The sequence below is a fragment of the Auxenochlorella protothecoides genome (assembly GCF_000733215.1).
Source record: "Auxenochlorella protothecoides strain 0710 unplaced genomic scaffold scaffold33, whole genome shotgun sequence".
Classification (NCBI taxonomy): Eukaryota; Viridiplantae; Chlorophyta; class Trebouxiophyceae; order Chlorellales; family Chlorellaceae; genus Auxenochlorella; species Auxenochlorella protothecoides.
This window is the reverse complement of record NW_011934206.1, coordinates 572,584-596,218: the sequence shown is the minus strand read 5'-3', so window position 1 is coordinate 596,218 and position 23,635 is coordinate 572,584. Positions and strand designations below refer to the sequence as shown.

Genomic DNA, 23,635 nt, shown 5'->3' with positions numbered 1-23,635 from the left:
TTCGTTCCAGGAACCCTGGACTCCAAAACGGTGTACAATACAACAGTGCCGGCACAGGGTGCCATCACCCACGAGACGCTTTCCTCCATATACCCCTAGGTCCCGCTCCCGCATCCCGCCCCCCCCCCGGGCTTAACCCCCGCTCCCCCTCCTCCTCGCCCCCGCCCGCCGCCGCTCCCTATATATGACGCAGTTTCAGTTACCCCATACCCGCCGCCCTCCCCTCCCCTAATCGCCGGCAAACATTTGGTTAATCCCGGGCTCCTCGCCCACGCCGCCCCGGCCGCCGGGACAAAGCCATGGCAGGTTGGGACGGGGGGGCTTGGGGGTGTGTCTACAGCATTGAGAAGGCGTCCCCGTGATGCATGTGCCGGTGCAACCCCCCCCCCTCCCCCTCCTGCAGACCGGCACCCCCCGCCGGTCCTCTTCACCACCTCCTCGACGAACTGCACCTCCCGGGTCGCACAACGCGTGGAGCGCCGCTGCATCGCCACGCCGCCCCACTGAGGAAAGCGAGGCACTGCGCTGGTAGTCAGTCAGAGGCGTGGTGGTGGGGTTGTTTGGACCCCGCAGCGCCTCTACTCTACAGCCACCTTACCGCCTCGTTATCCAGCGCGAAATGACACACCAGCCCCTCCCCCCCCAGCCCCGCCCCCCTCCCCCCAGCCGAGCAGGGCACCCGGCCCGGAACCGCCCCTCCTCCTCCCCGGCGGGCCATCCTGCCCCCCATGGCCAGTCCCCACACCGCCCACCCTCGACGCTGGACGTGGGCCTGCCCTGTGCTGGTATCGCCTCCCCACTGCTCCCGTCGCGGGCCCCCCGGCCCTGCTCCCGCCCCTGCAGCCGCTGCCCCGACCGTCGAGTTCCTTGAACCCCCGCCGCCCCCTTATCGCCCCAGCCCCGCGGCCCTGACGCGCCGAAGCTCGCCCCCCCCCCCTCTCTCATCTCCTTGGGTGTTGGCCGGGAAGCGCCTGCTCGGGCTAGGGCATGCTGCACAGTGGAGTACTGCCTACCCCGCCGCCCCACAATCCGACCGGCGCACCACTCCTCCCACCCTCGCTCGCCGCGGAGCCCCGTCCTCCACCGCTGCATCCCAGGCCCCATCACACACCTGGGTCATAGCAGAGCAGGCCGGCGCACAGCTCCCGTGCGGCGGGGTCCGTCCCCGGCAGCCCCCCCATCCCCCGCACCCCCCCGCCGGGCCCTATCACCGCCAACCTCATCCCCCTCATCCCACCCCCGGCCCCCCAGCACCCCTCCGAGTTGCACTTCCTCGCCCCCGCCTCCCCGTGCGCCTCGGAGGACCTCGTCCCGCCGCCGTCCCGCGCGCCGCCCTGCCCGCCCCCCGCGCACATCTACTTCTGCCGCCAGATCGCCCCGCCGTCGTTGTAGGACCGCGCGGCAAAGAGCAGCTCGGGGGCGCGATACCTTGAGGCAATGGGAAAGGCGGCCGGCGCCGGACCTCTGGTGGCCCGGACCCGAGCCGCCCAGCCGCCCCTGGGCGCCCCCCCGAGTTGTCGAGCACCACGTGGCCTGGCGAGCCCCAAGCACAATTCCCCGTTGCAAGCGGCTTGTGAAGGTATGGCCCACTCTCCATGGGTTGGCAAGGGTTGTTCCTCGCCATACCTTCCCTCCTCCTCATTCGCTACACCCCCCCCAGTCGACGCCGGCGCCCCCACCTACCACGCGGTCCGGCGCCACACCATCTGCCTGCCGTTGCCCGTCCCCCAGGCGCCTAGCCTGGTTCGTGATCTCCAGCACCTACCATACCTCCCATCCCAGTCCCCAGCGGGCCGCCCCCGCCACTAGGCCGCTCTTCCCCCCCCCCGGCGGCGGCCGACCCGCCCGCCGCCCCTCCAGCTGTGAGTGTGCATTACGTGGGACGGGGTGCAGTAAACATGATGCAGTGATGACCGTCCACCGGCGCCACGGACGTTCTCCAGCGCCAGCCTCCCCCCTGCTCTATCTACAACCTTCCGCCCCCGTCGGGGCCGCCCTCCCCCCCTGTTACCGGATCAGGCCTCGCCCACCATCACCCGGCCGCCCGTCGCCCGCCCCCTGACCACCCCACCGCCGCGCACCCCCCCTCCCGCCCGATCACCAGGGTGATGCCAAAGCCCTGCGTGCCATCTTGAAAAAGGGGTATAATGGTGTGGTAGCTTCATGGCGACTAACCGAGTGGCCCCCCCGGGTCCCCATTTACCGGCGGATCATCCGACCGGCACGTCTCCACCGGGCGCCGCACGGTGCCGCGGACGTACCCCCCCTGCAGCGGCGGCGCCACCACCGCCGCTGGCCGCCCCGACGGGGGGGAGTAAACATGATGCAGTGATGACCGTCCAGCAAGTTAAGGAAGTACACAGAGCAGCTTCCAGGCCAGCGCAGCCCATAGTACCACCCACCTGCGTCGTGGAGGGCGCCCACCGCCTCAAACAGCTGTTTCAAGGCCGCCTTCGCAATGGGGGCCGGCAGAGGGCCGGCATCCATGGCACGGTACAGGTCGGTACGGCACAGCGGGAAGACAAGGGTGATGCCAAAGCCCTGCGTGCCATCTTGAAAAAGGGGTATAATGGTGTGGTAGCTCGCAATCTACAACCATCGATGCAGGGCCTGGAGGCCACCAAACAGCTGCAGTCCCACCTTGGAGTACACGCCCTGGAGGGGCAGGATGTTGGGGTGGCTGACAGCGCGCAGGAGCTGCAGCTCCCGCTCGACATGCAGGGGCAAGGCTTTCTGTTCCGTGAGGAACATCTCCTTCAGCGCCACCTCCTGGTGGGTGGATCGGTGCCGCCCGCGGTGCACCTGGAGGGAGGCGGGTAAGGGCTGTGACCGCCCGCAGCGCCCGAGAACATCGACCATGAGCCGTGAACACGATCAAACGGCATACCTCAGAGAAGGTGCCCTGTCCGATCTCCTCCAGGACCTCGTAGTCCTCCTGCCCCGCCACGAAGGAGCCCAGCACCGCCCGAGAACATCGACCATGAGCCGTGAACACGATCAAACGGCATACCTCAGAGAAGGTGCCCTGTCCGATCTCCTCCAGGACCTCGTAGTCCTCCTGCCCCGCCACGAAGGAGCCCAGCACCGCCTGCGCTTCCATGACTGCCGGGGAGAAGAAACGATCCTACGACACGGACACTATATCTTTAATGCCATGTGAGCCCTGGATCAAGGGTTATGAGATGTCAGGGTGCATGTCTGATAGCATCAGACGGCACGATCGATGTTTTGATTCCCATCGCGAGCCGACAGTGATCATCTGGCGCCTCCATCGTCAGATCCAGTACCGACCACCTTTCTGTGCACCTTTGGCTCACGAAACCCACCCTACTCTTGTTTTTGAGCCCATCGAGCTCTTGCCCATTTATATAATAGCATTGGAGTACTGGAGTACTTTTGAGGAAGGTATATCCTGCCCTTCTCGTATACTTGGGTGCCGGCGAGGAGTCCACCGCTGCCAGTAACCCGATATGGGCATCCGTCCCATCCTCGCATGCACTCTCCTTTGCCTCGTGCTGAGCCCCTCGGGTAATTTTGAGTGCAGGATCTGCATGTTGACTTTCTGATGGTAGCGCGTATCATCCTCTGTCGACCTTGCGTGGCACCGGCGATCACAGCTCCATGCATGTCTTTCCCACCCACAGTCTTGGCAGAGACATGCACGGACACCCCCCCGGACAAGAAGTACACATGCGCACAACAGGTATGCAAGGCTTGTACTTTGGTTTTATGTTGAGTTCTCTAGTACTCTTGCAAGCATTCGGGCTCCTGATCCTGGTCCATGGGGACGTCGCGACTGGCCGCCGCATCGTGTGCCCGGGGTGTACGAACCGAGGAAACCATGGGAGGCCTCAGCACTACAGGCTTGGCTGACAAACTCTTCTCGAATCCTCCAACAGAAATCATTTGAGAAGTGTGACTCCAAGTGGATGATCAGCAACGGCTTCTGCAATGAGACCTGTGGGCGCTGCACCTCTCCTGCGCCAGGTGTGGGGAATGGGAGAGTCAGCCAGGTGGTGCACAGCACGGTCTATGAGAACAGCACGAGCATCTCAAGCTACCGCTCGATACCGAGCACATCATTACCTAGGAGTTCCCTTCCTCGCAGCCCCTAAGGCTGAGGCTCCTGTTGCAAAACCCGCTCCTTCAGCTAAGACCCAGCCTGCCACCGAGGTGCCTGCAGCTGTTGTGCCGCGCAAGCCAGCGGCTGCAGTGGTGGAAGCAGCCCCCGTCCCAGCTACTGAGCCAAAGGCGGAACCCAAGGCTGCAGCCGCCACGGCAGTTGCAAAGACGCCTGCCGCGCCCGTGGTCGAGGAGGCAATTGCCCCCAGTGCGGAGGGCCCTGCGCGCCGTGCTGCCAGCCCTGTCACTCGCTCAAGGGTGGCCGTAGCCCCCGCCCCAGAGGAGGAGGGGCCGGAGGCATCCTGGGTCCTGGACTCTGCCCCAGAGGCTGAACCGACTGGAGGTGCGCATTTGTGGGCAGGTGTCGCCCTGCTTAGACAGACTGCATGCGGGCCTTGCTGGAAAGGAGCTTCCCCTCCGCCGCCTGCAAGTCATTCCATCACCTTGCCTACATACAGTGGTCTCCAAGCCTGCCAAGGCGGTTGCCGCTCCCGTCCCGTCGCCTGAGGTGCCAGAAGAGTGAGTGCGGACAGTAGCTGTTGCAGAGTGCTCTGTCCAAGGGTGATAGCTGTAGCGATTTGCCTGTTGTTAAATGGGTGTCACTTCTGCCAACTCCTTTGAAGGTCCCTCCCCTTCTATGCCTGAGATCCAACCGACTCACTGGCCGCCACGCATTCCCCCATCGCCCCCCCCAGGCCCCCTCGCGTCTGCAACCAGACGGCGTTGGAGTACATCCTGTCCCAGCCCTCCCTGTCGGCCTTTGCCAGCATCGTGAACACCTCCGCCCAGCAGGCCCTGCTGTCCAGCTACGACACCGACATCACGGTGCGTGGAGTGAGAAGGAGAGGAGTATTTTACTGGTGTGGGCGCCTGTGGACCTGTGGCATGTGAGAGAAACAGTCGCGGGCCTTGGTGTCCACCACTCTGCTGCCAACACCCCGTTCACGCTTCATTCTTCCTCCCAACCCCTCCACTCCGCAGGTCTTTGTCCCGGCTTCCTCCTCCTTCCCTGCGGCCGCCAATGCCCTCGGTGTGACCGCCGACCAGCTTTCCTCCCAGAGAAGTGCGTGAGCGTGCCCTGCTGACATGGCTGGGTGTGAAGGGAGGCTTTCCTGATCATGGGGAGCAAGGTGTGGTCCATCGGATTTGAGCTCTCGTCTAAATGTGCTGTCATGCCTCCAAGCAGTGCCTGTTGGACACTGACAGTTTGGCATTCCTCACGATGCCCGGACTGCCTTGCCAACTTCCCCAATCGATGCCCCCCACATTGCAGACATTCTGTCTCGCATCGTGCAGTACCACGTGTCGTCCGGCAGGGCCCTGTCCGCTACTGATCTGGCGGCCAGGCGCAACCTGCCCACCGAGTCGGGGGACCTGCTCTTCGTGTCCCCGGGCACCCCGCTGGTCCTGGAGGCGGTAGGGGACTCGGCCCAGGTGACGTCCCCTGACCTGGCAAGCGGCTGCAGCTGGGTCATCCACGGCATCGACCAGGTGCTGCTACCGGTGGCAGGGACCACCGGGATCAACCCCGCCTTTACCACCATGACGCTGACCGCAGGACGCTAGGCAATGGCTTGTTTTGAGAGGTACAGGCTGTGCAGCTTCTTTCCGGCAACCTATGACTGGAACGACAGCACTTTTGAGAACACTGGACCGGACCTGTAACCCGTTGTGACGCCCCAGCCTGAGGCTCTTCAACAAAAGTATGGTACAAGAGTTTACAAGGTACATCACGCCAGCTTGATCTGAGAAAGTGCCGACATGGCAGCAGTGTCAAGTACTCCATTGTCAAGGTCAGGGCCTCGTGCAACTTCAGGGCTCGGCGTCCACGGGGCAGTCCTCAATGGAGCCGTCCTCATCGTCGCTGGAGGCGGGGCTGTGCTCGCTGCGCCGCGCTTTCTCCTCGCCCGCCTCCCGCACATCCACCCACTCGCCCTTGGAGGAGCCAGCCATCTCCTGCACCGCCGTCGCGCTGGCCTCCGTGGCCTTGTCGTGCGCGTCGGCGTCATGCGCCTCGACTTCGTGCGCTTCGCTGGCGGCCGCTTTACTGCCAGCCTCATGTGCAGAAGATGAGGACCCGACGCCACCCACCGCCACGCGGCGCGGCACTGCCACGGACTTGCTCTTGTAGGGCAGGTTCACGGTGAGTAGGCCCAGTTCGAGGTCGGCAGAGATTGCATCGGCATCGATCGTCTCCCCCAGCTCGAAGGTGCGGCTGAAGACAGGCGAGTGCTGCGAGGAGCCGGCGGGCACCTCGATCGTCAGAGTCCGCTTCAGCACTTCCAACCTGGTGGGCAGTGTGGTCGTGGGATCGAGGGGTGAGTGACTGGGATTGCATAAGGGATCTGGTTGTACACAAGAGATGCAGTGGGTAATATTCATAGCAGAGCAAGATCAGGACACTCCCCTTGTGCTACAACTACAAAAAATCAGAGATCATACAGTACTCACTTGAGCTGGTCGCGGGGGATGCCTGGCAGCAGGACCACCAGCCTGGCTGCAGAGCCGGTGCGGGCCAACTGGACGTGGCCGAATCCGGGGAAGGAAGAGGGTCCCTGCTCTGTTGGCTCCCGGCGGTGGGGGCGGCGCCGGTGGCCGGGGCCCTCCTCAGCGTGATGCCTCCCGTGGCGGTGGTGGGGCGGGGGTGGGAAGTGGCCGCCGTGGGGAGGCGGGGGTGGAGGGTGGGGGTGGTCGCCATGGGGAGGAGGTGGAAGAGGGGGCAGGCGACCACGTGCGTGGTGCGGGGAGGGAGGGGCAGGTCCGTCGGGACCAGCTTCCCGAGGTGGGAAGCCCTCGCGATCACGGCGCCCGCAAGGTCCCCGACGCATCCGATAGAAGGCGGGACAGTGCTCGAAGCCATGATGGCCGAAGAAATCCTCAAAGGGCGGCATCATGTAGACGTAGGCCATGGTGTTGACGTGGGTGTCCAGGACCGCGAGTACGAGAGTTGAGGGAGGATGTTGAGGGATACGAACGATGTTCTGGGGGGGGGAGTGGTGGAAGTGAGCAAATTGTGAAGGAATCATGGCTGGGTCTAACTTATGACTTGGCCACGGCGAAGAGTGTAGAGGGTTCTGACCGAAGATTCGAAACGCGCGCGTTTCCGGCTGCGTCTGGAAACCCCAAGCCCTTCCCAGCTTCTTCCCGTAACGCATGACGAAGTGGGACGCCACCGCCTACTTTTCCAGCCACAAGTGCTCGGTTTAGATGAATGACTTCTCTTCGTAGGTCCGACACCCGACCAGCATTGGAGGCGCGGGCGAGATCAGTGAGCACGTTTCGCGTGGTGCCCTTCCCCCGCGCCGAGTAAGACTGCCCACCAATACATAGGGGCAGCGATGTTTTAAATGATCGACATTTGCACGCATGTTCTCGAGACTTGATGGACTTCAAGATGGGCTGCAGCTCTCAGACTGTCTGATCAAGTGCCACAACGGCAACAGCTTGCACTTTTAAAATCCCGATGCGATCCATGTGCGACGATTCGCACAAATTTGGCATAGAGTTGACCATCAAAGCACGGGGACGGTCGCTCTTAGCCATTGGCAAGCAGAGCGTATGCGTCTCCGGAACCAAGGATCATCAAGATTCAGTCACGCGCCCGCAGCTACCGATCCTGCGGTGCCTCCCGTGCTGTGTGCCATGCCAAGCGTCCTCTCGCCACACGCTACATCAGCTATGTATTTTTAAAGTACTCTTTCCCATGCTGAGCGGTGAAATAAAGCGCCAAACCGCGTTTGGCCTTTTGCTGCTTTAGGCCAGTACCTATTTCTCGAGAGATGATACGATATTAATGGAGTACCGTATGATGAGGTTGCATGCTCGTCATAGATCCTTAGGCCTCATCGCAGCCAGTAGACCTTGCCTTGGCCCACGTGCGCGGGCGACGATGTTGGGCACCTAGGTGCCCGAGGCATGGCTCGCAGGGACCCCCCATACGCCTCTTTGCTCACGGGGACCCTGTGCCTCCTCATCTTCGTGGAGCTGGTCTGGGTACAGCTCCGATTTGCGTCCGTGCTGCCGGGGAACCAGAGAGATGCCGTGAATTCTGTTGCCCGGGACGTCGGGGTCTCCCACGCTCCGCTGCACCAGGGTAAGGTGGGGTCAAAAGGATCCAGAGCCTGCTTTGCAGGCATGGTGACGTGCATGCTCGGGGCTGATTGAATGCTCACGGTTCCGAAGGTGGCTTGCATGATATGATGAGCCCTCACCGTATCACTCAAGCCCCCGTCTCCTTCAATCCCAGATCCCCCCTCACTGCTCAACCCTGCCATCATCGTATTCTGCTATGACCGCCCCGGCTACCTCAACCAGACCCTGACCTCCCTGGCAGCCCTGCCAGAGCTAGCCGACTTCACCTTGTACATCTCCCAGGACGGCAACCATACAGGGGTCCAGGGCGTGATTGAGACGCATCGAGCCGCGCTGGCGGCCCTGACAGCTGGCTTTGAGAGCTGGCAGCGGCCACGAGTGCCCCAGCTTGGACCGCGCCAGCCGGGGCATGCCTGGCTTGCGCAACACTACAAGTGGGGCCTAGACAGGCTCTTTTTGAAGGGCGGGCACAGCCACGCCGTGATCGTGGAGGATGACATGCTGTTCAGCCCCGGTACGCCATCTTCGAGATTGAAGGCTTACAAGGAAAGGGCTGGAAGTCTGTCGTGGCAAAGGTGACAACTGGCAGCTGACATGAAGCTGCAGCACAGCCTTTGGGGCAGCAACAAGACTACTGGTATTCCCCTTCCCACACAGATTTCCTGACGCTCTTCATGGAGACGGGGTGGTTGCTAGATGCAGACCCCACGCTGTGGTGCATCTCCTCGTGGGTGAGGGAGGCTGATGGGGATCACAAGGGGCTGTGCCCGATGGGCAAGATTGTCGATTTGCATCGACGATGTAAAATGCAGGTTGCTTTGCATGCACCTGGGCCCTGCACCTTTGATGGTATTTCTAAGAACACTCCCCTCCCATGTGCTCCTCCAGAACGACAACGGCTTCTCCAAGGACCATCACTGGGACCCGACGAGGCTAGTGAGCGCTTTGGGAGGAGCGTGGCCCATTGTCTAGTGTGCCCCCCGCTTCCTGTGATTCCGCATCTCTCGCCCCATGCGGGGCTGTCATTGCCCGCTCCATGTGCGCCAGTGCAGTGATGTCATCACCGCCTCCCACCTCAACCATCCTCATTCCAGACCATCCGCATCAGCCCCACCCCCTCAAATCCACACACCCAACTGCCAGTTCCGCACGTCCTACTTCCCGGGGCTGGGCTGGATGCTGTCGTCCCGGCTGTGGGAGGAGCTGGGCCCTGCCTGGCCGCAGCAGCACTGGGACCACTGGATGCGCATGGAGGGCGTGGCCCGGGGTCGCGACTGCGTGGTCCCCGAGGTCAACCGCAACCGCAACATCGGCGAGGTGGGGGCCAACATGGACCGAGCCGCCTTCCGCAAGTCCCTGCAGACCATGGATTGGGCGCGGGAGGCGCCCGCCGCTGGGTTCGGGGACGTGCGCTACCTGCTGCAGCCCGCCTACGACGCCGCGGCGCGCGCGGCGGTGGCCGGGGCGCAGATCCTCCCCCCGGCCGCGCTGCGCGGCGCCGCCCCGCCGCCCGACCTGCGCGGCGGCGCGGCGCTGGTGCCCTACCTGCAGGAGGACTACGCCCGCCTGGCGCGGCGCACGGGCGTGTGGGCCTTCCCGCGCGGCCACTACCGCTTCCTGACCAGCGTGCCGTGGCGGGGCGGGCGCCTGCTGCTGGCCGACGCCCGGCGCTGCGACCTGCTGCCCGGCGCGCTGCGCACGTTGCCCACGCCCGGCATGCGCGGCGTGGCCGCCGAGCCCGGCGTCAGCTGCAGCGCGGCCTGCCGTGCCCGGGGCGCGGTCTGCAGCAAGGCCGACCTCCACTTCCTCAACACCTGCGCGGGTGGGCAGACGTCTAGGTGGAGGGGGGTGGGGAGGTGGGGTTCCGGAAGTCCTGGCTGTGAAATGATGAGGACCTTGGCTTCTTTGCCACGAGTGAGGGTGATCCAGACAAGAACATTCCGGTGAGCGAAGACCCCCATAGGCAGCTCTGGCTCGGGCCACGATGCGTGGCACTCACTGCGAATGGAGCCCTCCCTTCGCTCAGTAAACCACATCTAACACGCCCGCACCCCCCACATTCCACTTCAACATCCCTCACAACCGCGACACACCCTTTCCCCCTCCTCCCTCCTTGTTTCCCTCGCAGCGCTGATGCGCGCCTTCCCCTGCCCCCAAGGCTGCTCGCTGGAGTGGGGGCAGGACCTGCCAAACATGGTGGCGGAGGGCGCGAGGAACCACAGCAGCCCCGGCACCTGCTATGTCACGCAGCAGATGCCGCAGTGCAGGGGTCAGGCCCCGGAGACGCGGCGCCTGTGCGCCTGCGTGCCCCCTGGCACGGTAGCCGACGAAGCCGCCGCCGCCGTGCGGCGGCCCAGGTTCCTGCGCCCACGTGTCAGGGCGGGGGAGACCGGGGGGGCGGAGGCTTTGGCGGGGGCCTGAACGCTGCTGCCTCGTGCCGGCACCCTGCCCTGCCTCCCGACCCTGCAGAGACCCCTGCGACGAAGGGACTAACTAATTGAGGAAAGCATCCCCTCAAGCATGACAATGACCAAATCTTACAAGAGCGCCTGACCAAGGTAGAAGCAGGGGGGCAGAGTACACAGGGAATGCTCTCCTTTCACATCAGAGCACGGAAGATGACCGTCGCGAGTTCTCATGACAGCCAGTCGCCTGCGGTGTCCTTCCCCGCAGGCGGCCGCCCCGCCTGCCGCTCTGCCTGCACCGCCTTGACCGACTTCAGGGTCGCTCGCCCAACGGCGCTGTGCTCGAACTTGGCTTGTCGCGATTGGGCCTGTGCATGTGTGGGAAGGGGAGAGCTTGTTGGCATTGGATCTTGACGAGTGCTGAGGAATTTCCTCACGAGGTGAACATTGTTGACACTGCACCCTGGTACTCACCGCCTCTGCAGCGGCCAAGCGAGCGGCCCTGTCCTCAGGGGTGTCTGGTTTTTGCGGTCTGGGAGGCGCGTAGGCGCCGTCAGTTCCCGTGGTCCTGGGAGGGGGGCGTGCGATCAGAGGTCGTGTCGGGGTCTTGGGCTGACAAGGAGGAAGGGACTTCATTGCCAGGTCTCCTTTCCCAAGAGCACGGCCCACCCACCTGGCGCCCTGGGCGTAGATATCAGCATCGCTGCTTCCGCCGCAGCAGCTCAAGCATGACCCCATCGTGTGTCCCTTGATGAGCCCTTAGGGAGGGAGGGTCCAAACGCGTTCCACTGCTTGTAAACTTGGGAACACGGCGCTCCACGAGTACAGGGGATTAGGGATTGAGCATGCTCACTGATTAGATGTGCAGATACTCATGGGTAGTATAAAACGGCAAGACCCGAAGGACGGTAGTGACTGAGACATGCTCCTGCGCAGATCGTCCGGAACCCCGCTCGGTTCGTCGCGCCAAGGCGCGGGACCTGCTGGCATGGAGCCCAGCTGACCCAGTTTGGCACTCGGCCATACCATCCCCTGCCCGTGCCCTCGGCAGGGTAGCTTTCTTTACAGGAGGTAGATAATGTACAGCTCATGTGCCTGACCCATCCCCTCATATCTCCTCCGCCTCCTCCGGCGCGCTGGTGTGCTGGTGCCCCCGCTCGGCATCGACCCGCCGTCCCGCCGCCACGCCACCCCCCCCGCGCCTCGGGCTCCAGCAGCGTCGCCGCGGCGTCCTGCATGCTGCCGCCCTGCCCCGCACCCTCCTCTCCGTACCGCGCCTGCAGCCTGACCCGGGCCAGCAGCGCCCGGAGCAGGCTCCGCCATGCCGCCTCCGCCGCCTGGCGCCGCCGCGCCTCGGCCCTGGCCTCCCGCTCCCTGGCCTGGCGCCAGTACAGCTCCAGCACAGCGCCCTCGTGTTCGGCGGCGACGACCACGCCTCGCAGGCAGGGCGTGGCCCGGCCGCCGCGGTGCTCAAAGCCGGCCAGGGCGGGGGCGGCGTCCACGCGCAGCGCCTGGCAGACGGCGAAGACGGAGGGCAGGTCCAAGTGCACGGTGCCCAGGGGGAGCGCATGCGCCAGCGGCGGCACCTCCACGTTGCCCATGGCGTTGCGCGGCACCTTGCCGTTCCTGGCCGCCAGCGGCACCGCCACCCTCGTCTGCCACTCGCCCTAGTAGTGAACCAGCGGCGCGGCTGGCTCTGTAGCCTCGGGGGGGACCCCTGCTGGGTCTGGAGGGGGGTCCCTCCCTGCGACGCGGCCGGAGATGGTCTTGGAAACTTCACCCGCCGGGCCGGGGCTCGGGCCCGGCGCCCGCCGCCGGGCCAGGGCCTTGGCGGGGCGTGCGAGCTCCTCCTCCAGCACGTCTCGTCCCAGGCGCCGCCACCGGTCTTGGGTGTGGACGTCGGCCAGGTCCTTGCGCACATAGTACGCCTCGCCCCTGTGGGAAGCAGGGTGTGGGCCCGGCGTGAGCGTCGACGCCGCGCCTGTTCTTGGGGGCAGGCAGGCGCCGGTTTCGTGCTTGGCATGCCATCCCTCTCCAGCTGGCCGTCACATGTCCCCCTCTCGAGCCCCGTGAACACAGCCACGTACCTGTGCATGCCGTGCGCTTTGACCCCGGGGCGCAGCGCCTGGTGCTTGGGGATGTGGCGCTCCAGCACGTACACGCCGTGCGCCCGGAAGCCCTCCTGCGTGCGGGGTACGCTGCGCTCGTGCTGCAACGCCCGGTGCGCCAGCTCGTCGTCCTCGCGTGCCGCCAGGGAAACTGCCGGTAAGTGGTCAGTCGAGTGGCAGGCACCGACCGCCGGCTCCTCCTTCGCCTCCGCGGCCAGGTGCGCAGCCCGGGACTCCAGCCGGCGCAGGGGGTCCAGGGTGGCGTCCCACCACCGCCCGTCCCGCAGCCTCCCGGCTGCCACCCAGTTCGCGGCGTACCTGGCGGGGGGGGGGGTGGAGGTACGGTGGCAAAGCATGTGAGCAGTGATGAGACCCCTCAGCGATTTTCATACAGTGCACCTGAACAGTACAAGGACAGCACAGCGGGGCATGGTATTCCCACCATCACACTCACGCCCACACCATATCCTCCGGCTCACCGACGGGTGAGGTCCTTGGCTCCGCCCGCCCGGCAGCCCACGACGTAGGCCAGGCTGCGCCCGCTGGGGTGCAGGCGCTCCACGTCGGCCGCCCGGTCCCACCACCCGGTGATGGGGTCGGCCTGGACCCAGCGGGGGGCCGCCGTGCCTTCCACCAGCACCTCCACCCAGAAGCGGCCGATGCCCGGGGTGGACACGCTGAGCACGCCTGGGGGTGGTGTTTGTGTGTTCACTGGGGTCGAAGTGTGCAGTCTGCACGCCACGGAGCACAGGACAGAGCATGAATTCCTCAATGTGCAGGAGTCACGTCCTTGACTCCCCGCACCACAGGATTGCCCTGCACCCGACCTGTCTGGGGCTCTGGGCGAGCACTGTTGCGAGACAGGAATCCGGTGCTGGGCTCTCGAGGGGCGCCTTCAGTGGAGCCGTCCTCTTTCACTGGCTGCTGGAACGCGGTGGCTGCCATGGCCATGGCCAGCTGCTGCTCCAGCTCCTCATCCCCCCTCCTGCGCTTCCCACAGGCCGCAGGCGTGGCTGACGAGGGCCCGGCATCCAGACTGACATCTACGCCGGGGTTGGGGCGGCCCTTCCTCCTCCGCGGCTTCTGGGACTTGCCAGCCTGGGCGGACTCCTTTCGGGAGTCCGCGTCAGCAGCAGCAGCTGCTGCTTTGCGCGGCCTCCCGGCCAATCTCCGAGCGCCAACCTCTCCCGCCTCCTCCCGCATCACTGCTGTTGGAAATTGCCAGGAAATGCGAGGGTGAACATGCGCGCAGCTGAGGCCCGATGCCCTCAGAAATAGCAGGGATGCAGCTTCTTCGCCCTCCCTCATACCCTAAACCATCTTCCCGGCCGGCCCAGCTCCTCCCACACCTGACGGTCTCAGGGGGCAGGGGCAGAGCGCGCGCACCGTGCGGGCGGCGATGCCCAGAGCTCGGAGCGCGGCCACGAACACAGCCACCAGCTCCTCCACGCTGCCAGTGCGCTGTGCAGCGACGCGCTGCAGCTGCTCCACGACCGCGGGGATCCCGCGGGCCGCACGCAGCGTGGCGCCCAGCGCATCCTCGCCGTCGGCGGGTGTCACCTGGACGGCGCTCCGCCGCAGGGGTCGGAAGCCGCCCCTGAACCAGGCCAGCAGCTCCCCCATTTGAGCAGGGTCGGCTCGCTGGGAAGGGTCGGCACGAGGGATTGGGCTGGAGCCGGCCAGTTCGGGCGGGAGCAGGGAGAGGATGACGGCCTGCAAAGAGCATTGGATGTTTGGTTTGGGGGGGTGGGTTGGGATGGTGGGCGAGCCTGTCTGCGGGCATCACCGAAGCCACAGGCCCAGACGTCTTTAGCAAGCTGCAATTGCCCCTGCAAACAAGGCCTCTACACCCTCGCCTGCAGGCCGGCGTCGCTGGAGGCGGCGTCGTAGAGGAGGGCGCGCCCCAGCAGGCACAACGCATGGCTCCTGTGCAGGCGCTGCGCGGCCTCGCGGTCGGCCTGGCTGACACCCCGCCGCTTCGCGGGCGGCTTGGGCGCGCCCTCGCCAATCAGGCTGATGGAGAGACCCAGGCCCTGGCTGGCTGGGGCCTCAATCGGAGCCGGGCCGGCTCCTTCGCCGCCACTGGCCGGCGATTCATGGCCCACCTCCTCCCAGTCCAGCCATGCTGGCTCTGTGTTCTCTTCAAGTTCGGCGGGGGTGGCCAGGATCGCTGCATCGCGATCCACGACCGCTGCCGCTCCGCATGCCGCAGTAGTGGGCAGGAGTCTGGCGGAGGTGGTGCGTCCCTGGAGGGTGGCGCGACTGGGGTGCTTGAGACACCACATCATGGGTGTATCTGTGTGAACCAAAACGCACGCGGGGGCAAGCGGAGGAGATTGTCGCTGAAGTCATCCCGCCAGAGCACCACGCCGCACCGTCTTCCTGGTCCTGCGCTGCAGTGCTGCCGACAAACTGCCATGGCTGGCCTGTGCCAGGCTGGCATCATTCGCGCTCATGAGAGCAGTGTCCTTGGAAGCCTGCATGGCTGGCATCTGCATTCATATCACAGGCATAATCATACCAGGGCATTGCTGTCGCCACGCACTGGCTATTGGTGCCATGTCGTGCATTGGACCCGAGGCGTCACGAGTTGAGGTGTGGTGCGGCCTTCCGGCACGTCCCAAACATCTGCGAAGGTCGCAAGGACACCCTTGCCAGGACAATAAGATGAATTACATCTATATAATGTATCCTGATCGTGGAGGGACTGCCACGCGTGGGACCTTCAGGTCCCAGATCACTCTGATGCTGCGTCGTGCATGCTGCGCTCCGGCCGGAGCAATTTTGATCGAGGGTTACGACAATCAGGACGTGACCCTTCTTTCAACCGTGACGACATAGGAGGCCCAATCGAGCAAGTGAACCAACTTTCATCCATACGTTTGGGTTTATTACGCCCGCTGAACAGGTCGCTGCCACACTTTCGAAGCGAGATGATGGTGGCACCCAATCTCAGCTCGCTTGACTAGGCACTGGGCCTTGCATGGCCTTTCCATCCCCTCTCGCCTGATGTCAGCGGGCGTATCTGCTCGTCGTCAGCGCGGCAAGAGTTTTGAGTGAGAGGGAATCGCATGGTCCAGGGCTTTTCTGCATGTGACTTCTGTCCATTAGGCGCCCATTGGCGAGCACTGCCGGTGACCTGGGGGTGCGTACGGCTCCCTGCCTGGACTGTGCTCCACCGGCCCCTGGCAGGTCTGCGCATTGAGACTCGCCCTCCCGTCACCCTTCAACCCCACAGTCTCGAGTCCCAGACACCTGCCTTCAGCTCCTCAGTCGACGGCCAATGGGAGGGGCTGCGCCTGGAGGGCGAGCCAGCGCAGCTCAGGCTCACTCCCACGCACCTGGAATGGATGTTTCCGGGCGGGCGCCCAGGCTGGCACTCCCTCCCCCTGTGTGAGATCATTGGTGTCAGGCCGGTGCCTGAAGCCGCCCGAGTGCCAAAGGCCACTTGGTGGGGCGGGCAGGCAGCTCCCTGCGCCCCCACCGCCCACATCCACACCTTCCGCCGGGCCCCCGGGCGGCCGTGGGAGTGGCACCCCCGTGTCATCCCCGTCTCCCACTTTGACGACAGCAGGGCCTTGGATGCCTGGTGCCACAGCCTGCAACAAGGTGATGAGGAGAGTCGTCGGCGGTAGACATGGTGGATGTGGAGCGGCAGCGCATGTTCTTCTCACTGCAAATCGTGCTTTTGCTCTGCCAACCAGGCGTTGCAGCCGTCTCGACGTCCCGTCCCCGCTCGCTGCTCATCATTGTCAACCCCGTGAGCGGTGCGGGCAGGGCGCCGGCGCTGGCGCACGCTGTACTGCTGCCCGTACTGCGGGCGGCCGGCGTCGCCTGCACCGTGCGAGCTACGCGGTGCCGCAACCACACGGTGGCCTTGCTGCGCGCGCTGTCCCCGGCACAGCTGGCCGCCTACGACGGTGCGCGCGTGTGGATATGTGTGTGGAGGGGGACGGTGGAAATGGCCTTGGATGCTGAAATCCCTGTGGAATTCCCAAGAATGCACACAGACTGTTGCGCCCGGCGCCATGCCCGCCCTAATTACCCCCGACCCCCGAACCTTTCCGCTCCAGCAATAAAAACCTCCCTCTGCTCCCTCCTGCCGACATCCACTCACCCACCGAACACTCCAGGCATTGTGGCGGTAGGCGGCGACGGCGCCTTCCATGAGCTGGTCAATGCGCTGTTCTCGGAGCACCGTGCTTCGCTGCGCGCGCTGCGCCTGGCGCATGTCCCCGCCGGCTCCACCGACGCCGTGGCCTGCTCGCTGCACGGCTGCCGCAGCGCGTTTGGCGCGGCGGCGCGAGTCGCGCTCGGCGACGACGGCCTCTTGGATGTGCTGCGCGTTGACCTCGGCCCCGGCCGCGCGCCCGTCCACGCCTGCTGCATCGCAGCGGCCGGGTTCATGGGCGAGGTCTGCGCGCGCGCGGAGGCCTGGCGCGCGCTGGGTCCGTTGCGCTACGACCTGCTGGGCGCGGCGGCGCTGCTGACAGGGCGAGGCGTGCGCGCCCGCGTCAGCACCCTGCCCTCGCCTCTGACCGGGATGGCGGCCGAGCGGCTGGGCCCCGGGGCGGAGGGCGCCGCCTGCCGCGCCGGCTGCCCCGTCTGCGAGCTGGCCGGGGAGGGGGCTGGTGCGAGTGCGAGTTCGGATGGGGACGTATGGTCGGAGACCGACCCGCCGCTGGACACCGACGCGCGGAGGGTACCCAGCGACGCGTCGCCGGGCGGAACCGACGTTCTCCACCAGCAAGGCTCACCCAGTGCCCTCGCTCTAGACCCTATGGGCCCCCAGCCAGGCACCCCGCCGACGAAATGGGAGTCGCGGGAAGGGCGCTGGCGCAGCGTGAAGCTGATCGTGACGCCGTGCCGCAGCGACAAGACGCCGTGCGGCATGGCGCGCGCCGGGCACCTAGCCGACGGGCGGGTCAAGGTGGTGCTGGTGCCCAACCTGGGCGCGCTGGGCATGCTGCGCGTACTGGCGCACATGGCGGCGCGCGGCCTGGCGGCGGGGGACCTGCCGGGCGTGGAGGTGCTGGACGTGCGGGCGGTGAGGGTGGAGGGCGGCCGCGGCGCGAACCTGGACTGGAACCTGGACGGCGAGGCGACGCCCGCCGCTTTGCTGCGGGCCCACGTGATCAGGGGGGGGCTGCGCGTGTTTGCCAGGGGGGTGGAGACGGGGCGGTGAGGGGGTGTTTTCACTGTCCTCCCTGCCAGGCCGGGTGTCGTCCATTCCCTGTGAGACTCGTCAGCGCGTCGGGGATGTGACAGGTGGTCATGTGATGGTGGGCGCGGTGAGGGGATGACGTCGGCAGGACGCGCGGCATCGTTCGGTGCACTGGCGTAGACCGCCAGGGCAATGGCCAGGGACCCAGGGCCCACAGCCAGACGAGGGTTGCGGGGTCTCTGGGCGGCCGCCAACCGTGTCGTGCCTCAGACCCTCGGGAGAGACCCTGTAGCCAACAAGCTCAACGAGTCGCACAGCCCCCGCATCTCCCGAGGGTCAGTCCTCGGCGGAGCTGAAGGCCAGGCGCAGCTCCTCCAGCCGCCCCAAGATGCCCTCCGCGTCGTCGGCCACGGCGTCCGAGGCCAGGGGCGTGCGCAGGGCGCGCCGCACCGTGCCCTGCGCCGCCCGCGCCTCGTCAGCGAAGGCCGGACCGGCCCACCAGAGCGTCAGCGTGGACGCCTGGGCCGCCCGCGGCGGGGCCATACCGTCTGCCTCCCGCAGGCCGCGCGCGATTGCCGTGCATGCGGAGGGGCCGGGCTCGGCGCCGTCGACCGACGCGTCCTGCGCCAGCGCCGCCGCCAGCCGCGCCCGGGCGTCGGCGATCGACCCGGGCGCGCCCGACCACGTCGCCAGCTCGGCGTTGCGCCCCCGCAGCGACAGCGCGGCCGGCGCCAGCGCCAGCATGTCTAGGCAGGGATCGGCCCCCACCGCCGCGCGCACGGCCAGCCCCGTCAGCGGCGAGTTGTTCGCCGACGTGAGCAGCGAGGCCACCTGGCGCAGCGTGCCCAGCGTGCCACTCATGCTGGCGGGCGGCGGCTGGGCGGAGATGCCGCCCAGCACATACGGCAGCGAGCAGTTGAACAGCGCGGCGGCCAGACAATTCGTCCCCGGGAAGGGGAAACTTGCAGGACCCACGGACTGGTCGGTCGACGTGAGCCTTGCAGGCGCGGTGGGCGTGGCATAAACCTCCGCGATGCCGGCCAGCTGGGCGTAGGACAGCGCAGCGTTCAGGGGGGCGTGGAAGTTGCCTGCTGCGCCTGCTGCCCCGGCGTCACGCACGCAGAAGATGGCGACGGGGAGGGCCAGGTCCTCTTTCAGCTCCTGGGGTGGTGGAGGGATGGATGGGGGGAGGGCATGGATGGGATGGGGAGGGCCTTGTGACATGCCAGCACAGAGGCTGTGCTGCCGCAGCCCTTTGGGAGCACGCACCAGCATGGAGCAGAGAACCTCCGCAAGGCAATGGTACAGGTGGCGTGGGCAGGTTTCCAGGTCATACTGCACGGCAGGCACATTCTGGCACATGCCGCACCCACACAGCCACCCCAAGCAACAAACCTCACCGCGAGCGTGGCTGCCGCCAGGCCTCCAAACCCAGACTGGTCGTCCACGAGGGCCTGCAGGCCCTGCGGGCAGTCGCAGTCCTCCACAAAGCTCCGCACCACGTCCACCAGGCCCTCCCGGAAGCCGGCGGGCAGGGCGTCCGAGGTGCCGGCGGAGAAGGCCGAGAAGGGGGTCACGCCCTGCCACACCCCGGGGATGAGCTGCGTGGATCTGGGGTGGGGGTGCCACTCCGCGAGGGACGTGAAGGACTGCTGCGCGCCCTGCACACGTGAGGCGGTGGGATGTGAGAACCTGCTCCTCAGTGGAGGACAGCAGCGTTGCGAATGCAAAAAGAAACAGTTGCCCCGCCAACGTCCCAGACCCTGCCACCCACCTCATCGGCCGCGACCCTACCGACACAGTGCGTTTGGCCCAGCCAGGTCTGCGTGGCGGCATCATCGGCTTGCACATTGGGCGTGCCAGATGTCGAGGCCCAGCCCCGGCCCAGACTGCCGCTCGCGTCGCAGAGCACCAGTCGGGGGTGGTATGTGGCGGACCCCTGCATGCGTGCATGGTTGCAGCGATTCTTCCATCCGTTTGCTGGGAGTGCACATTGTAGACATCAAATCACCGGATTGCGATTTCCTGACCTGGGCCCCGCTGATCTCGCTGTACAAGACTCCCGTCGTGTCGAGGCCCCAGCCGTCAGAGGAGCGCTGAGCCCAGCTCTCCTGAAGACAGTGCATATAAGGCAAGATATGGATTTGGGAATTTTGATGAAGATTTCCCTTTACATGCTAGATCAGGCTTCTTACCTGCATGTTCCAGTACTGGGTCCCGACATGGTTGGCGAGACTGCCAAACTGCAGAGTCACCAGTTCTCGATCCGATCCCATTGGAGGCTCAAGTGTAAGGAGTCGTGTAAGGATGCCGCTTCAGCCATCTGCGCTGCACATGAGAAGGAACATGTGTCGCCCGAACACCTTAGGCCGTGTGTTTCATTCGGACGCAGTTAGGGAAAGCGCGAAGGGGAGATCTGCCAGCATTCGATACCTGTCAGCCTCGAAACGCTCAGTGAACCATGCCCTCCTGACGGACAACGGTGGCGAGGCATTCGCCACAGCAATGCACGGTCGAGAAACTTGGAGACACAATCGCTCACCTACCGAAACTTGCCGTTTGATTCTCACAGCACGGGGAGAGAGTGTGCGCTGCCCGGGACCCCAGATCTCTATTTGCACCTGCTCGTCGGTCCTCCGAAACCGGCCCGAGCTGGTCCTCACAGGCGCTGATCCTCGACAAGTTCACGCCCAGGTCCCAATAATGGAACATTGAACCCTCTGAATTATGCGAAGCTCAGCGAGGACGCTCACAGCGACGGTTTGGCTGCTGCTGTCCGTGACCCTCCAGGTGCGGAGCTCCGCGGCCGAGGCCGGTGCACCTCGTAGTTCCGTCATGCAAACGGACAATTGGGCGCTGTACAAACTCTCAACGGATTGTTTTACTCTTACATCACCCGGTTTCCGGTCCCTGTCACAGGCAAATGCGCAGCTGGCCAACTGCAGTGCCCCAAGGCCGGGGGCGACAGCCGCACCTGGTATGTTTCCAGGTCACCTGACCAGGGTTCCTTGGGCAGGCCTCATCGCTGAATGGGATCACCCTTACTCATTACCAAGGAGTCTGCCGCCCTCAACCTCGCTCTTTCGCGCCGCAGGCTGTCTGTGTGGGCAGGATGTTCAGCAGTCTTGCGGTGATGGCCTGGTCTGTTCCCAGCCAACCTCAGTGGCCCTGGCCAGCGACGCCGAGGCTGGCAGCGTCCCCTTCCTCTGCATCCCCTGCGTCTTCGGCCAGTACTGCCCGGAGGGCACAGCCCTGCCGGCCTTCCGTGACCCCGGCTTCCAGACGTGCGTGCAGGAGGGGTGGCAGGCTTGAAGGGGAGGTTGGCCAGCGATGAGGCAGTCGGGTCAGAGTTCGGGCGACATCTGTCCCACCATGCCCCAACGCAATCGCATGGGGCAAAGGATTTGAATCGATTGTATTCCTGCACGGCCCGGCATGTCAAGCCTGCCCCCATACCCCTCACCGCCAAGACCTCCCTGCGATGGGGCCGCCCCACCAGGACCTACCACATGGCCACCTTGGGCGGCCCTCCCAGTGTCCAGAACGACCCGCCATGCCCCCCCCTCCCCCCCTGCCCCACACCCACAGGGCGATGAAGGGGCTGGAGTGCCGCTCCGGCTTCTACTGCCCCTCCCCCCTGGCCCAGCTGCCCTGCCCCCAGGGCGCATTCTGCGGCCCCGGCTCGGTGGCGCCCACCACCTGCGCCATGGACGAGCTGCTGCGAACCAGCCCCAACATGGAGCTGCCGCAGCGCCCAACCACCGTGTACAGCTCGGTGTACGTGGACGGCGACACGCTGGGCGGCAACTACTGCCCCGCCAACTCATCCACGCCCTCCACGCAGTGCGCGGGCGGGACGTACTGCCCCAGCCCGGGCCTGGCGCTGCCCTGCCCGAAGGGCTCCTTCTGCAAGCCTGGGTCCAAGGACCCCAGCCCCTGCCCCTTCCTCACCTCCTGCCCCCCGGGCTCCTCCAAGGCAGCGCTGTCCTGGACCGGATTTATCCTGTTGGCCGGCATCCTGCTGGGCCTGCTGGCCGCGTACTGCACCGCCGAGGCGCTGATGCGCATGGCGCAGCGTCGCCAGCTGCACACGCAGGAGGCGCGGGACAGGCTGTGGAAGCTCCTCAACCCGCTGTTTGCGCCCCACCACCGCAGGCAGGGCGGATGTCATTGGAGAGGGGGAAGGGGTGGGATTCCGGGAGGACATGGGGCCGCATGTGCTTTCTGGACCCTTAATACCATTCCGGGGTGCCCCCCTCCCCACTGGGGTCCCCCGCCATAGGGGTCAAGGTGGAGATTGGCGAGGAGAAACTCATGCCTGTACTCCTCGCACCCTCCTCACCGCAGGGGGGAGGGTTCCTTCAGGGCTTTCAACTCCATCCGCCCGCGGCTGCACATCGAGTTCCGAAACCTCGGCCTGGAGCTCCACGACGGCCGCACCATCCTCTCAGGGGTCACCGGCAGGTGGGGCTGGGACTGGTTTTGACGGGCAGCCTCCTTGCTGTGGCGCTTGTGCGGGGCTCGGCCAACCATGGTTTGGAAAACTGTCTACTGCCTGGCCCCCGGCTGTCACAGCAGCTCGAACAGGCGTGCCACTGCCCTTGCAAGTCCACCAATCCCACCCACCCCATGCCTCACTCCCTCGCAGGTTTGAGCACTCCAAGGTCTCTGCGGTGATGGGCCCCAGTGGCGCGGGGAAGACCACCTTCCTGTCGGTCCTCATGGGACAGTCCTCCTCCCACGGGAAGACAATGGGTGAGTGGGATCACGCTGTTTGAGAAAGGACTTCATGTCGGTATGTACATGGGTGGGAGGGGGGATCATATCATCAGCGCTGGAGCCCACAGACCACCGACGGCAGCATTTCCTCCATCCCTCCGCCGCCCGCACCTGTGACTGCCCTGCCTGTCTGGTCCCCGCACGCCACCGCCAACCTCTGGCAAGGTCCCACCACCCCTCACACCCTCCACCCCCCACCCCACAAGCAACAGGCTCGCTGCGCATCAATGGCCGGTCGGTGGGCATTCCCGACCTGCAGAGCGTGGTTGGCTTTGTGCCGCAGGAGGATTTGGTGCACGAAGATCTCACAGTGCGTGAGAACCTGGTGTACTCCGCGCGCCTGCGCCTGTCCACCAGCAAGCCCCGCCAGGAGCAGATGGACATCGTGGACGACGTGCTGGATGTGCTGCAGCTGCGCCACGTCCAACACCAAATCGTGGGCAGCGTGGAGCGGCGAGGCATCAGGCGAGCGGTTGTGGTGGGGGGAGGGGGGTTGAGCATGGGAGTGGAATACCCCTTGGGGATTCGGGTCAAGGCTTGGGCCGGGCACAGGGGGTCTTTGGTGCAAGATGGTTTGGCGCGGTGCATGGCTGGAAGAGCGCTGTGGTGGAGGGAATGGCAGCGGCTTGACAGGCCTGGAATGAAGCTTGCCTTGCAGCACTGCTCCGTATCTTCTGCCGCCGGCTCGCCAGTGCTTGCATGAGGCCCCAGGGGTCCCACTGCAAGCACACATGTTCCTCCCCCCATTCACGTCCCTGCAGCGGCGGGCAGAGGAAGCGTGTGTCCATCGGCCTGGAGCTGGCCGCCAAGCCCTCCATCCTGTTCATGGATGAGCCGACCAGCGGCCTGGACGCCACCGCCGCAGCCGACATCCTGCAGGTAAGGGGGGGGGGGGATGTGGGGGATAGGGAAGCGCCTGGCTTCGGTTCCTCAAGGGTGATGGCATGGAGGTCATGCATGCCATA

At 65.5% G+C, this 23,635-nt stretch overlaps 7 protein-coding genes across 7 annotated transcripts in view; 4 read left to right on the top strand and 3 right to left on the bottom strand.

Annotated features, from left to right (window-relative positions):
• Positions 1–2,170: 2,170 nt before the first annotated feature.
• On the bottom strand, positions 2,171–3,100 carry F751_3218 (Cyclin-dependent kinase 1; the record flags this gene model as incomplete). Its single annotated transcript, XM_011399086.1, has 4 exons — positions 2,171–2,292; positions 2,403–2,541; positions 2,641–2,802; positions 2,888–3,100. The coding sequence occupies 4 exons, from the start codon at positions 3,098–3,100 to the stop codon at positions 2,171–2,173; spliced, it is 636 nt and encodes a 211-aa protein (XP_011397388.1).
• An 829-nt stretch (positions 3,101–3,929) lies between these two features.
• On the top strand, positions 3,930–5,688 carry F751_3217 (hypothetical protein; the record flags this gene model as incomplete). Its single annotated transcript, XM_011399085.1, has 6 exons — positions 3,930–3,987; positions 4,151–4,465; positions 4,581–4,641; positions 4,818–4,947; positions 5,104–5,185; positions 5,396–5,688. 6 exons carry the CDS (start codon positions 3,930–3,932, stop codon positions 5,686–5,688), a joined length of 939 nt encoding a protein of 312 aa, XP_011397387.1.
• Positions 5,689–8,037: 2,349 nt separating this feature from the next.
• On the top strand, positions 8,038–10,635 carry F751_3216 (Alpha-1,3-mannosyl-glycoprotein 2-beta-N-acetylglucosaminyltransferase; the record flags this gene model as incomplete). Its single annotated transcript, XM_011399084.1, has 7 exons — positions 8,038–8,215; positions 8,369–8,728; positions 8,872–8,945; positions 9,103–9,150; positions 9,358–9,621; positions 9,766–10,036; positions 10,343–10,635. 7 exons carry the CDS (start codon positions 8,038–8,040, stop codon positions 10,633–10,635), a joined length of 1,488 nt encoding a protein of 495 aa, XP_011397386.1.
• Positions 10,636–10,849: 214 nt separating this feature from the next.
• Positions 10,850–15,183, bottom strand: F751_3215 (DNA repair protein complementing XP-C cells-like protein; the record flags this gene model as incomplete). The annotated part of the gene is made up of 10 exons (XM_011399083.1): positions 10,850–10,987; positions 11,094–11,187; positions 11,811–12,286; positions 12,479–12,554; positions 12,707–13,045; positions 13,207–13,414; positions 13,555–13,932; positions 14,077–14,440; positions 14,578–14,973; positions 15,103–15,183. 10 exons carry the CDS (start codon positions 15,181–15,183, stop codon positions 10,850–10,852), a joined length of 2,550 nt encoding a protein of 849 aa, XP_011397385.1.
• A 1,181-nt stretch (positions 15,184–16,364) lies between these two features.
• F751_3214 (Ceramide kinase) lies at positions 16,365–17,912 on the top strand (the record flags this gene model as incomplete). Its single annotated transcript, XM_011399082.1, has 3 exons — positions 16,365–16,647; positions 16,861–17,240; positions 17,520–17,912. 3 exons carry the CDS (start codon positions 16,365–16,367, stop codon positions 17,910–17,912), a joined length of 1,056 nt encoding a protein of 351 aa, XP_011397384.1.
• Positions 17,913–18,227: 315 nt separating this feature from the next.
• F751_3213 (Protein misato) lies at positions 18,228–20,167 on the bottom strand (the record flags this gene model as incomplete). Its single annotated transcript, XM_011399081.1, has 3 exons — positions 18,228–19,052; positions 19,292–19,552; positions 20,087–20,167. The coding sequence occupies 3 exons, from the start codon at positions 20,165–20,167 to the stop codon at positions 18,228–18,230; spliced, it is 1,167 nt and encodes a 388-aa protein (XP_011397383.1).
• A 451-nt stretch (positions 20,168–20,618) lies between these two features.
• Positions 20,619–23,635, top strand: part of F751_3212 (Putative white-brown complex-like protein 30) — a gene marked incomplete at both ends in the record, with an annotated part of 7,540 nt that continues 4,523 nt past the window's right edge. Inside the window, 6 exons of the mRNA XM_011399080.1 lie at positions 20,619–21,175; positions 21,480–22,025; positions 22,239–22,355; positions 22,540–22,646; positions 22,883–23,148; positions 23,442–23,549. Of these exons, the coding sequence (XP_011397382.1) occupies positions 20,619–21,175; positions 21,480–22,025; positions 22,239–22,355; positions 22,540–22,646; positions 22,883–23,148; positions 23,442–23,549 (1,701 nt within the window). The remainder of the gene's footprint in view (positions 21,176–21,479; positions 22,026–22,238; positions 22,356–22,539; positions 22,647–22,882; positions 23,149–23,441; positions 23,550–23,635) is intronic.